At 40.5% G+C, this 14,873-nt stretch overlaps 1 protein-coding gene across 3 annotated transcripts in view; it reads right to left on the bottom strand.

The window, feature by feature from the left end:
* The window catches only part of RBBP8 (RB binding protein 8, endonuclease), a 132,716-nt gene extending 123,175 nt beyond the window's left edge, over window positions 1-9,541 (bottom strand). For 2 of the 3 annotated variants that reach the window (XM_049900494.1, XM_049900493.1), the window contains exons 1-2: window positions 9,336-9,541; window positions 6,330-6,538 (exon numbers count right to left, since the gene is read on the bottom strand). In XM_049900494.1, the coding sequence (XP_049756451.1) occupies window positions 6,330-6,438 (109 nt within the window). In that variant the 5' untranslated portion in view covers window positions 6,439-6,538; window positions 9,336-9,541. Of the gene's footprint in view, window positions 1-6,329; window positions 6,539-9,335 lie in introns of those variants that run through there. The other variant, XM_049900495.1, reaches the window with a different exon arrangement.
* Window positions 9,542-14,873: the final 5,332 nt, after the last annotated feature.

The following is a 14,873-nucleotide window of genomic DNA, read 5'->3' as shown; positions in this document are numbered from 1 at the left end:
TTTTTGCCTGCACAGTTTCTGCTGAGTAGTCTAAGCTTAGTCTTACTGACTCTCCTTTGTAGATGACTTTTTGTTTATCCTTAGCTGCTCTTAAAATTCTCTCTTTATCTTTGGTTTGACAAGTTTCATTATAATATGTCTTGGTGACTTTCTTTCAGGATCTACCTTGTGTGGGTTTTGATGAGCATCCTGGATAGATATCCTCTCATCTTTCATGACACCAGGGAAGTTTTTTGCCAACAAATCTTCAACAATTCTCTCTGTATTTTCTGTTTTCCCTTCTGTTTTGGTACTCCAATCACTTACAGGTTATTCCTCTTTATTGAGTCCCACATAATTCTTAAGGTTTCTTCATTTTTTTAATTTTTTTTATCTGACTTTTCCTCAAATGAATTGGTGTCAAATGCTTTATCTTCAATCTCACTAATTCTGACTTCCACTGCCTCATTTCTGCTCTGTGATTTGCTACTGTGTTGTCTAATTCTGAAATGTTACTGTTAATCTTCTGGATTTCTGTTTGCTTTCTCTCTATGAATGCTTGTCATTCTGCTCTTCCATAATCTTCTTAAGTTCCTGTGTTGCTTTATCTGTGTGTTCCTTGGCTTGTTCTCCATTTTGCCTGATCTCCTTTCTAATCTCTTGCAGTGTTCTGTATATTAATCTTTTGCATTCTACCTCCAGCAATTCCAAGAATTTCTCTTCCTCCAAAAGATCTGTTTCAGGAGCTTGCTGATGCCATCATGGTTTGCCTCTTTATGTGATTTGATGTTGACTGTTGCCTCAAAACCATCAAGAAGTTATCACATTTATTTATTTTATGTCTGCTTACTGTGTCCTAGCTTCTTGTTTTGTTTCGTTTTGAATTGCCCAAATGGTCTGCTCATGTGAACTAATTTGGTTATCGGTGCCTTTGAAGCTCTAACGTTCTGTCACCAGGTGGTTAGATCTGTAACTAGGTATTATGAGCCCAGGAATCCGTTTACTTTTTTTGTATGGATCAGCTCATGTGTCCAGGTAGTCGTCACCAAGTGTGTGGTTCAGCCTTTCACCTACATTCCTAGATGGGCAAGGGTGACTGGAATAGGTATAAGTATCTGGCTGCAGTAAGGGGTCACATGCAGAGCAAGGCAGGGGGCTGACGGCTACCCAAGTGTCTGGGAGGAGAGTGTGTCCCTGTTCCCTAGAGCGCGCAGGTGGGTGAGTTTTGCAGCCAGATTATGGGCATCCAATGCTGTTGTAAGGACTAGGAGGAAGTACTTATTCTTGGACCCCTTCCACAGGTGGTAGGTGGTGTGGGTGCAGCCACCAGTACTCAGGTCCCTGATGTGGATAGGTGAGGACCCTGCTTAATAGGCAGAGAGACGTCGAATGTCACGAACCTACCACTCCACCATACAGCTGATACAGTGAAGCTAGGTACTAAGTATATACCCTGTTATACTGTGCTAATGAGGGCATACACTGTTCAAATGGGCCCACACATGTCTATGCAGGGGTGAAAGGCATTCAAAGGCCATGGGCCCCTTATGTCTGTGCCTAGTTAAGAAGCTGTGCCTGCCCTGAGTTCCCAGCTTAGGGGAGCTGGCAGATTATCTTTTCCTGTCTGTTAATTCGTTCCCTCTCCAAGGCTGGGAGAATAGCTCATGGTGCGTGACAACTCCTACTTCTGGCCCAGGGGAAGTGGCAACAGATGGAAAAAGCCCGGACCCAGTGCAGGGCAGGGAGGGAGCAGGTGATGGGAGAGAGGTTCTTCCCAAATGGGGTGTTTTTCCAATCTTTGCAGTAGATTAGATGGATATACTTATCTTTTTACAATTGAGCACTGCTTTTCACTGGTTCTTCTTCACTGGTTCTGGAGGCTTGAGTAGACTCTCTGTTGCTCGGTCTCTCCCAATGTGGAAAACTCGTCCCAAATGCCACTGGTTGCCTCACTGGGCATGCCAGGCAATCCGGCCTGCAGGGTGCTGGTTCCCACTGGGACAGATCTGGCAACCCCTTGCTGCTTCTGAACCATCTCTCCTTCCCCCTGCTATTCAGTCCAATTCCTAAACTTTGTCTTTGATGTTCAGAGCTCCTAGAATGTCATATATGATTTATTCCCTTGTTTTTTGGGGTCTTTGTTGTAAGAGGGATCACCGGAAGCATCTGACTGCTCTGCCACCTTGGCCCTGCCAGAACAGAATTTCTAATTCTCATGGAGTCTAGACTTGCTAAAGCCATGGAGGCTGGATGAACCCCTGAAACTACTGCCCTGAGATAATCTTTAAACCTTAAACCAAAAATATTTCCTGATGTCATCTTAAAGCTGAACAATAGTTTAACTAGTAAAAAATATCTGTCTTGATCATTATGCTCTTTTTGAGAACTACGTATATGGGATCAAATTGACAACAGCAACTGGAATATATGATTGGAACCTTAGGGGACATTGAGTTCCTGTCAATGCGGGAGGAACAACTCAGAAAAAAAGGTAATAACAGTTGTACAACTTGAATGTAATCAATGCCACTAAATTGTACATGCAGAAACTACTGAATTCGTGTATGTTTGGCAGTATATATTCTCAACAACAACCACAAAATAAGTAAAGCTTACAAAGAAAAAAAAAGAATGGGAATAAAAAAATGGACAATAGCTTAGCTTAAGTAGTAACGAATGTCTGGGTTGATCATTACGCTCTTTTAAGATCTACCTGTGTGGTATCAAAATGACAACAGCAACTCAAAAGATTAGATGGGAACCTTAGGGGTAGTGAGTTTACGTTAATGGGGGAGGAACCACTCAGAAAAGGAAGGTGAGAATGCGTGCACAACTGGAAGAATGCAATCAGTATCACTGTAGAAACTTGAAATGGTCCATGTCTTGCTATGCATATTCTCAACAATATTAAATTATTTTTTTAAAAGTGGTTACCTGTTTGCTTATAAATGATAACTTTTCACTGTTTACTTTGTTTTGACTTTTCTAGAAAAAACCATTAAGTTAAAAAAAAAAAACAATGAATAAAACAATAATAACCCCATCGATATCTGGATTCCTAATACTACTGCACTCTGACTGCACCAGTAATTATCAACACATCTTGACTGCATGTTTGATCAATTTCAGACTGCAGAAGTTGGTAAAAATCTTCAATTTCTTCATCTTTGGCCTTAGTAGCTGGTGTGTAAATTTGAACAATAGTCCCATCAACGGGTCTCCTGTGTAGGCGTATGGATAATATCCTATCACTTACAGAGTTGTACTTCAGAACAGACCTTGAAATATTCTTTTTGACAATGAATGTGATCTCATTCCTCTTCAATGTGTCATTCCTGGCACAGCAGACCATATGACTGTCTGATTCAAAATGGCCAATACCAGTCCATTCCAGCTCACTAATGCCTAGGACATCAATCTTCATGCATTCCATTTCATTTCTGATGACTTCCAACTTTCCTACATTCATACTTCGTACATTCCATTATCTAATTATTAATGGATGTTTGCAGCTGTTTCTTCTCATTTTGAATCATGCCACATCAGCAAATGAATGTCCCAAAAGCTTAACTCCATCCACGTCATTAAGGTCGACTCTACTTTGAGAAGGCAGCTCTTTCCCAACTGTATTTTGAGTGCCTTCCAACCTGAGGGGCTCACCTTTTGGCACTATATCAGACGTTGTTCCGCTGTTATTCATACGGTTTCACTGGCTAATTTTTTTTCAGAAGTAGACTGCCAGGTTCTCCTTCCTAGTCTGTCTTGGACTGGAAGCTCCGCTGAAACCTGTTCACCAAGGGTGACCCTGCTTCCAGGATCACAGCAATATACGAGCACCACAGTACAACCAGCTGATGGCTATGTGATGCATCAGCAGGCCTTTTATGCTGGAAAAGGACTTTAATGGAAGCACGGACCAGTATAATCTATTAAGAATGAGCATAGTAGAGCAGTAAAAGGGTCCAGGTAAAGGAGTAGTTAAACTCCAACCTTTCAGAATGAAAAAATTAAAGACAGTTTTGAATGTTTACCTCAGCTAGTGATTCAAAAACTACAAGGTGGAGAGTAAGAAATTTTAAGATTTCTTAACCAATTAAATTTTCTCATATTTGTCATTTTGGCCATCCCCTTTCTGTTGCCTAATAGAAATTAGCAGTAAAAAAAAAAAAAAACTAAAAGGAATAATAAAAAGTAGCCACTATGTAAAGCCTCTGTTAAAACTTTTCTATAGTATCCCATTGTATATAGCTGAGTTGCTCCACGGCAGGCAACGATAATACATTAAGTTGATGCTTAGAACGAGTTAGAACTAACACACATATATTGCTTACTACGTGTCAAGACACTATTCCAAATGTTTTCCATGTTAACCTATTTAGTACAATATGAGATTGGTATTATTAGCTTCTCCATTTTATAAATGAGGACACTGAGACACTGTAAAGTTAAGTAACAAGGTCACCACCTGTATTCAAGTTGCAGAAATGGCTTTCAAATACCGGTAATCTAGATCCAGAGCTCACGACCTTAACCACTACAACACATGGCCTCTTTCTCAATACAGCACTGCTTACATCAATTCCTAATCACTGGAAGTAAGCAGCCAATGCAAAAATTTTAGACTTAAAGACCAGACATGACGACAATGTCCTTAGCGTAGCACTTACTAACTTATACAGTCTGGACAGGTCTATCTTTCTGACACCATCTCCTAGCCACCCCTGCCACCACAAGCTCCCATTACCCACCCCAATCCCTCTATTAAAGCTATACCAAGTTCTTATCTCCAAACCTATGCACATGTTGTTTATTCTCTTTACTCAGAATATTCCCTCTCTTCCCACCCACCATATTATTTGTCTGGCTAATGAGACTTAATAGAATTGTAAAGCCTGGCCTGACAGCAAGCCACAGAGACACACACACCTGGTTCTTCCTTCATGTTTCTAGGTAATACACTGCATTACAATTCTAGACTAGAAATTCTCTTAAAAATAAGATTATATATGATTTATTCTTATGCACAAGGTTTGACACATAGTTGTTTTTGTTGTTAGTTGTTGTCGAGTTGATTCCAACTCATGGCAACCCCATGTGTTACAGAGCACAACTGCTCCGTAGGGTTGTCAAGGCTGTGATCTTTCAGAAGCAGATCACCAGGCCTGTCCTCCAAGGAGCCTCTGGGTTTGAACTGCCAACTTTTTGGTTAGTAGTCCAGTACAAACTGTTTGTACCACCCAAGCACCTAATTGCCCAAAAAACATTTCTTAAACTAGTGCCTCTGCGTAAACTGGGGCTTGTAAGAAAATTACTTCTGGGGTTCACGTTTCAGAACTCATTAATTAATGATGAGGCTATTATCATGACGTTTTGCCAGAAACTAAATTTTCCATGGGAAAGCTCCAACACAGACCCACATACTATACCTTGGACTCAGGTAGATCATGTTTTAACGGCACTCCGGTGTAACGTTAAAGCTATAAAGCACTTTACTATTAAACCTATGGTTGCAACAGGTAACCAAGAAAACAAATATAACATGAAGCATTCCCCACACATGGAAAAACTATGTTATGTTAATATCACAGAATTAGATAAAGCATATTAAAACTTAGTATCAAACCTTGAGCTTAGCTTTAATAGAAAGCTTCTTTATATGGAGTATATTTTAACACAATATATACTCCTCCCAAGCACAACTGCTCAATCCTCTTTCTACCCAAAGCACTTTATACAAACCTTTTAGCTCTTATTTTATTGTACTGTAATTATATTTACATGACTCTATCTCTGTTAGACTGCAGGCTCTTTGAAGGTAAACTGTCATTCACCTTTGTATTTCAATGCTTAACAGCAAACAGTATTCCAATGGGTTGTTAAATGACTTAAGTAGAGTACGTCTATAAATAATCCTGTGAATAAACGCCCATTTTTCTGAAGAAAATTAAGTTTAGAGGTTAAGTGACTTGGCTGAGATCACAGAGCAAGTAGGTGAATAAAATCAGAACTAAAATCCAGGTCTTCGGACACCAATTTTTATACCTTTTCCACTACACTTTTTTTTTTTATACATATTACCACAAGTAAGTAACTACAAATTGTGCAAGAACTATGTGCTGTAGTAATTGCCAACAGCTGAAAAATAACAACTCAACCGTAAAAATGAAACACAAAAAAATTACAGTAATCAAGGTCACACAATGATCAGCTCTTTGAACTTAGTCATTTCTCACTTCTATAAAGACATAAAACTACTGCACAAAGTTAGTTATTACTATAGTTATTACTACAAGTCTCAAAAAAATATAGTATGAATACTTCTCAAATCAGTATTTGAGAAAAGTTTTTACCTTGAACCTCTTTATCATGGTACTCCTTTAGTTTTGCCCAAAGTTCCTTAAAGTCATTAGATATATCTGCAGAATTAGGGCTTCCACAACTGCTTCCAGAGATGTTCATCTTGCTGAATATGCTTCACGCTTCTCTTTGCCTAATGATTTATGACTCTTTCTGTTACATTATGTAAGCATGAAGTTGTCTTTGGAGACAGCTGAAATGCCTGAAACAACAGATCACAACACAAATAAATTTTGCATTTATTTTTATGTGATTTACAGTCATAGAAGAAACACACGTCCACTTGAAACTGAAAATGTGTGGGGGGGGTGAGGAAAGAAGATGATTAAGATGAGAAAAGCCCTGATTTCAGTAATTTGGCCTTTGTTGTTGCTAGGTGCCATCAACTCATAGCTACCCCATGTGACAGACGAGACAGAACAGCCCTGTGGGGTGGGTTCAAACCGCCAACCTTTTGGTTATCAGCCTAGGGCTTAACCGTTGAGCCACCAGGGCTCCTTATTTGGTCTTTAGTTAAACTAAATTTTCGGGTAAATTTTATCTTATTCCTTCTAGAAAGAAGCCATTACCTAAAATGATGCTAAATCGAAAAACCTTTGCCATGGGGTCGATTTAACTTACAGTGACCCTATAGGACAGAGTAGAGCTGCCCCATAGGGATTCCAAGGCTGTAAATCATTATGGAAGCAGACTGCTACATCTTTCTCCCACGAAGCACTTGGTGGGTTCGAACCACCAACCTTTTGGTTACCAGCCGAGGGATTACCCATTGAGCCATCAGGGTTCTTGTTAAATTGAAGGATTCTATTAATGAATGGTTCTTAATCATCCATGGTCAGTATTCATTTCACATTATAAAAAATGTATTGTTTTATTTTTGGATTGATGTAGGGTGCAACAACATATCAAACCCCAAACCAGAAAAACACCCTGAAATATTCCTGACTTAAAAAGTACTCAGGAGCCCTGGTGGCACAGTGGCTAAAGAATCCACTTCTAACTGAAAGGTCAGCAATTCGAAACCACCAGCTGCTCCTCAGGTGAAGGATGTGGCAGTCTGCTTTTTGTTGAGATTTACAGCCTTGGAAATTGTGTTAGTTATGTAGGGCTGCTATAACAGAAACACCACAAGTGGATGGCTTTAGCAAAGATAAGTTTAGTTTCTCCCAGTAAAGCAGACTAAAAGTTCAAATGGAGGGTGTCAGTTCCAGGGGAAGGCCTTCTCTGTCTGCCTTCTCATCAATCTTCCCCCAGACTTGGAGCTTCTGTGTGCAGGGACCCCAGGTCCAAAGGATGCACTCTGCTCCTGGCACTGCTTTCTTGGTGGTATGAGGTCCCCTGTCTCTCTGCTTACTTCTCTCTTTTCTATCTGAAGAGACTGCATCAAGACACAATCCAATCCTGTAGGTTCAGTCCTGCCTCACTAACACAACTGCCTCCCATCCTCCCTCATTAACGTCACAGACGCAGGATTTACAACGTATAGGAAAATAATACAATACCAGGAATCATGGCCCAGCCCAACTGATACACACATTTTTGGGGGGTCATAATTCAATCCATGACAGAAATCTTCTGGGGTCGCTATGGGTCAAAATCGACTCAACAGCAGTGGGTTTGGTTTTCTGTTTTTTTTTTTTAAACAAGTACTCACAAACATAAAGACACATAAATTATAAGAGAGTAAGGCAGATCATTTAAGTATCAGCACACGTGAGAAGCTGTATAGCTTTCTCATAAGAAGGGAAGTTGGTGAGCAAGATACAGATACAGGTAAGATTTATGAATATAAAACATTTAATATTTACAGGAATAAGGCCATTAGGGTAAAGCTACTTTGTCTCAGAGTAAAGGTAAATGATTAAGTTATTATTACTCCTGCAGCCACTGAAGGTAGCAACAGGCTATTAAGTGCAAATGGAGTAGTAAATATTTAAATGTGTTCTTGAACTGAAGCCATTAACTACAGGCCATGCTACCACTAAAAAAGTAAAATGATTAACAAGTCTACTTAAACTTCGCACCTGGTTTATTAGTCAATGCCTTACCACTACTAACAAGTGCCCAAACTGACTTGTTTCTCGATATCGATTTCTTGAGGTCCCTGAGGAAGACTAAAATAAGCAATGACATTTCTAAAGACAGCACGATTATGTGTGAAAACCTACCATCCAGTCAATTTTGACTCATGGAGACCCTACAGGACAGAGTAAGATTGCCCCATAGCTGCTAGTGGATTCGAACTGCTGACCTTTTGGTGAAGCTACCTGGTAAACTGCAAAGCATTACAGAAATATTAAAAATACATTCTTATTAAGCTTTTCAAATATTTAGATCAGGTACTTCTCCAGGCAATGAAAACGGAACATGCACTGAATTTTAGATAATATCAGGGAACAGCCGTTAATTTTCTTGGTTATGATAATGGTATGGTTAAGTTAAAATTTTAAAAAAGTCCTATCTATAAAAGAGCTATAATGCTGAGGTGTTTACAAGTAAACTGACACGAAAGGTACTTCAGTGAAAACAAATGAAAGATCTGTTGCCAGTCACAGCACAAGTCGAGGTCACACAAGGGTCCAAGACAAACTGCTGGGGGAGTGAATGTGGAAGCCCTGGTCGCAGGACCCTCATCCATCACCTCTCACCAGCGCCGGCAGGTTTCGCGGCTGAACCTCACGAAAACGCTCGGCAGGGAAAAGCGTGACTGACGCGGGCGGGGTCGGCGCATGCGCGAGGCAGGCTCGGCGCTGGGAGGCTCTTCAAGCCGCGCGGGAGACGAAGGGAGCAGAATGGAAAGCGAGCTCGTCCTCCCTCTGGCCCATTGTATTAGTACAGCCTGGCCCCAGCCTACTTCCTCAGACGCAGCCCGGGAACCCTGCGGCCACCGCCACCCCGGGAGCGAAACCTGGTCGCTTAGCGCGCGCTCTTCAGTCCCAACCGGAAGCAGCGCCACGATCTAGCGCTTCGGGCTGGGGGAAGGAGGTTCTCCTACTCACAGCTTCCAAGATTGCCTGGAGATTCCCAAAAGCCCCGACGAGGAAGCGGACACCCTCCAGACTGTGAACTCACAGCTGCTCGCTTCTCTTTCACCCCTTTCCTCCACCACACAGCCAATCGCCGGGCGGGAAACCGGCCCCTCAGGGCAGCCCGCGCTTTTCCGGGGGAGGGGGAAGGTCAGGCGGCCTGGCCCGCCCCGCCGGGAGCCCGCGTGACGTCACGCGGGAGTTCCCGCCACGTCACGCCCCTTCCTCCTGCAGCCTAGCGAGGCAGCGCCCCTCAAGACCCCCGCGCTGTGGAGAGGGCGAAGACTGGGAGTGGTGGGACGCCCCGGCCATCGCCAGAGCGTGTTTGAGATGCCCTGGGGAAAACTCAAAGCCGTTGTGTCCGGAGATCTTCAAGTCCTCCGTGTGTGCGAAAGTTAGCCGAACAGGCAGAGCGTGTATGCGTGACATCTTCCACATGGAAAGTTAAAATTAACTGATGTGAGATTGTACACGGATCGTCTGAAGTAGTGTTCTGCCTTGTAGTTATTACCTACAGTTCAGTGATGTGACCTGACAAGACCGGGTGGTATAGCAAAAGGATGCATATCTTTGCTGACGTTAAATTGACTGTTTCTCGTGAACCTGAAAGGAGAAGGAATCAGAAGTGACCAGCATTGTTTATCGGACAGCATGCTATTAGGTCATTTTTTTTTTTTTAAACCGGCGTTTCCTGTAGCTGTTCATGATTTTCAAACTGATAGTATGTTTTCCTATTTATCTTAATTTCTAAAGGAAGCATTTTTGGATCATGGGAATTTTACCAATGAAGTTGAAGAAAATAAAGTAGACTAGTATCGCAATATCTTTTAAACAAGTCCAGAATTTTTGTATAATACTTCAAAATCTTGGGAAGAGAACAGGAAATACTATAAACTTTTAGAAATTAGGTAGTATTTAGCAAATAATAAATACGAAGCGTAAAGGTAGTTTTTCCATTCGTTGCATACGTTGGTGGATGAGTATTGTATTTACTCCTTGATCTTGGACTTAACAGGACCTTAGTTGGTATCTTTATAGAGGAGTTTTGAACCTTCATTATCCTGTTAGAGTAACTATCATTCACATCTAAATTTGATAAGACTTCATAAAACTTTTTAAAGAAAATGGATGAAAAGCCGTCTTTGCCATTTTTAATACAACATAGGAGTTATAATTGGCAGAATGAAACTTTTTGTAAGTTTTTTAATGGAAGAGGAGAGCTTTCTTATAAATGGAAAGAACCCAGACATAACCAGTTGCCATGTAACAGCACATTGACAGAACAGTGTGTTTGTGGTGTAAAGAAAAACTGTTGTAGCCCAATGACCTAACCTGTTCCTCTGGCTTCTGCCAGCAGCTCCACTGTCCAATCCCTTTTTGCAAGTCAGATCAAAAGAATTATCCTTGACGCCTTGTCTCTTAACCTCCATATTCCAATCCATCAAACCAAACCAAACCTGTAGCTGTTGAGTCGATTCCGACTCATAGTGACCTTATAGGACAGAGTAGAACTGCCCCGTAGGGTTTCCAAGGCTGTAAATCTTCACGGAAGCAGACTGCCACATCTTTTGCTGGTGGATTCAAACCACTGACCTTTAGGTTAGCCACTGAGTGCTTTAACACTGTGCTACAAGGGCTTCTTCAGTTCATCAGAAGTCATGTCAATTTTAATTACCAAATATCTCCCAGATCCATCCCTTTCTCTCCATCACCACCATAATCCAAGATACCATTATCTCTTACCTAGTTTAAAAACCAAGCCAAACCCATTGCCATCAAGTCAGTTCTGACTGTACTGCTAGTTTATTTTTCATATTCACCCAACCAACCGTGCCACCTAAGCCTTTCTTTTCACTATGTTCAGAAAAAAAATTCTAATTCATGTATATATTTAAGTTGTATGCATATATTGCTGAAAGATGGTATATAATCTAATGAGTAAGTTATAGGCTTTTGAGCCAGACTCTAGTATTTCCCAATTAAGAGACCTGGGCTAGTTACTCATTTTCCTACCTGTAAAATAAGGATAATAATAGTATAAATCTCACACGGTTATGAAGATCAAATGAGTTAATACATGTTAACTGCTCAGCATAGTGGTCAGATGCATGGTACGTGTTCAATAAATGCCATTTGTTATTACTACTGAACTAGTAGACTATGAACATTGTAACACATTTTTAAAGGATGAGAAAAAAGAATAGAAATCTAATATCTTCTCCTCCCACATTAAATTGTGCCCACTTTGAGAAAATTTCTCTACACGGTAGCTTCTGTAATCTTGAAAGTAAGTCTGATAAGGTCACTCTGCTGCGTAAAACCTTTCAGTGGCTTTAAAGAAAGCCTCTTTGAACTCCTCTACTACCTCTCCAGCTTCATTTTCAACCATACTCTACCCTCTGGCCTTTCTGGCTTTTTTTTTTTTTTAGTGTCTTGAGAGTTACAATCTCCCAGCCGAAAGGGCCTTTATATGCTGTTTCCTCTTCCTGGAATTCTTGACCAAACCCATTGCCACTCTTTGCCTAACCCACTGCTGTCAAACCCACTGGCGTCCAGTCGATTCCTATTTATAGTGACCTCGTGGTGTTTCCGAGGTCGTCAGTTTCTGCAGAAGCAGAGTTCCACATCTTTCTCCTTCAAAGCTGCTGGTGGTTTCAAACTGCTGACCTTTTGGTTCACAGTTGAGCGCTTTAACCACTGCACCACCAGGGCTTCTTGCCCTTTGCCTAGCTAATTATTAATCATCCTTTTATCTTGCTTTTATGATCTCTTTTGTTAGATGATCTTATAGTACCGTATACCTCCCCATCTTATACTGATCACAGTTTTAATTCTTGATTTGTCTCCCCATTAGTTTCTTGAAGTAAAAAGCCATGTCTTCTTCATCATTTTATCTCCAGAAACTTAACTTAGTGCCTGCCACAGAGTCAGTAGTCTGGATAAATGACTGAATGAAGCATCTCTCACTGGATTCCTGTATTTTATGTTAGTGGAAGCCTTTGGGTATATTAAAAATTCTTAGATCATCTTTATGAGGTTTTATAATGGTCACCTTAACAGTAGAAATGGTAGACATACTAATAGATATTTGCCCCCAAATGTAGCTTTGAGACCCAGTCTCCAAGGATCTGCTGAGGAAACTTCTTTTCACAGAGAAGCATCACTCTTTGTGATACTTGTATTCCCATATTTTATAACTTAAAATAATGCTTCCCAAACTTTTTCAATCATGGCATACTTAGAACATGAATATCATGGCTTGTGATAAAAGGACAGGCCGCTTCCAGCTCCAACCACCTCACGCCCAGTGCTTGGGATTTTAAGTCTTAGCACATGGGTAACCCATTTGAAATCCTGGTTAGAATGTTGGATTTAAAAATTATCTGGTAGCAGTAAAACTGTAAGATTCTTAAAACTGTAGAGTTTTGGAATTCATGTAGATTTTAAAATCATCTAACTCAAGCTGTTTTAAAAATGAAATTGTTGATTCTACAACCTATGCTTAATTCCTACAACTGAGCAGCTTAGTGTTGTGAGGGGAAAAATCACATAGCAGGTTAGACTGATATGACTAAAATTACATGGTGTCAGACCTAATGTAAGGCATCCGTTAATCCTTAAAATTGTCTTTGTTCAGCTCCTTCTCCTATTTCCTTTCGCCTCTTCCAAAACTTCATTATTGTCTTCAAGCCTCTATAGCTTTCTCTGCAGACCACCTAGCCTCCTCATTAAAAAAGACAATTGGGCTCAACAGGTGTTATTCTCCTAAGCTTCCCTTTCCCTTTCTCAACTTGGAAACCCTGGTGGCATAGTGATTAAGAGCTACAGCTGCTAACCAAAAGGTCAGCAGTTTGAATCCACCAGGCACTCCTTGGCTACTCTATGGGGCAGTTCTACTCTGTCCTGTAGGGTCGCTATGAGTCAGGATTGACTTGATGGCAGCAGGTTATCTTGTTCCTGTCCTCAAGGAGAATGCTTTCAATCTCTGTCCATTGAGAATACTGTTGGCTGTTGGTCTTGCATGTATGCCTTTATGCCCAATTATGTTGAGGAATTTATCCTTCTACTCCTATTCTGGAAACCCTGGTGGCGTAGTGGTTAAGTGCTATGGCTGCTAACCAAGAGATCAGCAGTTCGAATCCACCAGGTGCTCCTTGGAAGCTCTAAGGGGCAGTTCTACTCTGTTCTGTGGGTCGCTATGAGTCGGATTTCGACTCAACGGCAGTGGGTTTTATTCCTATTCTACTGAGAGTCCTTTTTTTTTTTTTTTTTCAGGAAGAGGTGTTGGACTTTACCAAGTGCCTTTTCTATGTCAATTGATATAAACGTGTGATTCTTTTCCTTTGTTTTATTTATGTGGCGAATTATGTTGATTGATTTTCTAATGTTGAACCCTTGCATCCATGATATGAATCCCACCTGATCATGATGTATTATTTTTTGATATGCTATTGTATTCTTTTGGCTAGATTTTTGTTGAGAATTTTTGTGTCTGTATTCGTGAGGGATATTGGTCTGTAATTTTCTTTCTTTTTTGCTTTTGTGGTATCTTTGGCAGGCTTTGGTATCAGGGTTATGCTGGCTTTGTACAATGAGTTAGGGAGTATTCTTTCCTTTTCTATGTACTGGAATAGTCTGAGTGGGATTGTTGACAACTCTTCTCTGAATGTTTGGTAGAATTTCTCCAGTGAAGCCATCTAGGCTGGGGCTTTTTTTGTTGGGAAAGGCATTTGGTAAAGTCCAACACCTCTTCCTGAAAAAAAAAGAAGCTGCCAAAATTCTAAACAAATATTTCTGCTAACCAGAAGTTGCTAGTTCAAATCCACCAGCCACTCCTTGGAAACTCTATTGGGCAATTCAGCCCTGGTGGTACAATGGTTAAGTGCTCGGCTGTTAATCAAAAGGTTGGTGGTTTGAACCCACCCAACAACTCTGCCAGAGAAAGACCTGGCATTCTGCTTCCATAAAAAATCCTGAAAAAATCCCATGGGCAGTTGTACTGTGTCACATGGGTTCACTATGAGTCAAAACTGATTCAAGGTCATCTAACAACAACGAGAACTTAACTGCGGTAGAGGTGATAAAAAGAACTTAAGTGTGATCACTAAGACCGTAGAGTAGAAAAGTTGATTTTGTTTTGGAAAGCTTGAAAAACTAAACTTTACCTTACCTTTCACCCAATAAATAAATATATAGTATTATACTGCATTGTCCTGCGACCATACATATAATACTATCATGATGGAAGCTGTGGGAACAATATTTACAGTAATGTAAATGGAAAAAATTATGAAGGGTTAACTGTAGGAACAAGTCATGGACACTTGGAGCCTTGTAATTAAAGCATTCCTTGATAGATTCACAAGAGCATACATGTTTAATATTCATTACTTTGTCCACTTAAAATATAATGATTCACGTCTTAAATAGTAATGTTTCCATCTCTGAATTGATAAATTTATTCAATGCTGGCAAATAGGTATGATCTTTAATGTACTCATGCCTCACAAG

The sequence above is a fragment of the Elephas maximus genome, chromosome 11 (genome assembly GCF_024166365.1).
Source record: "Elephas maximus indicus isolate mEleMax1 chromosome 11, mEleMax1 primary haplotype, whole genome shotgun sequence".
Lineage (NCBI taxonomy): Eukaryota > Metazoa > Chordata > Mammalia > Proboscidea > Elephantidae > Elephas > Elephas maximus.
Note: the sequence above shows the minus strand (reverse complement) of the source record. Positions and strands in the feature narration are given on the sequence as shown.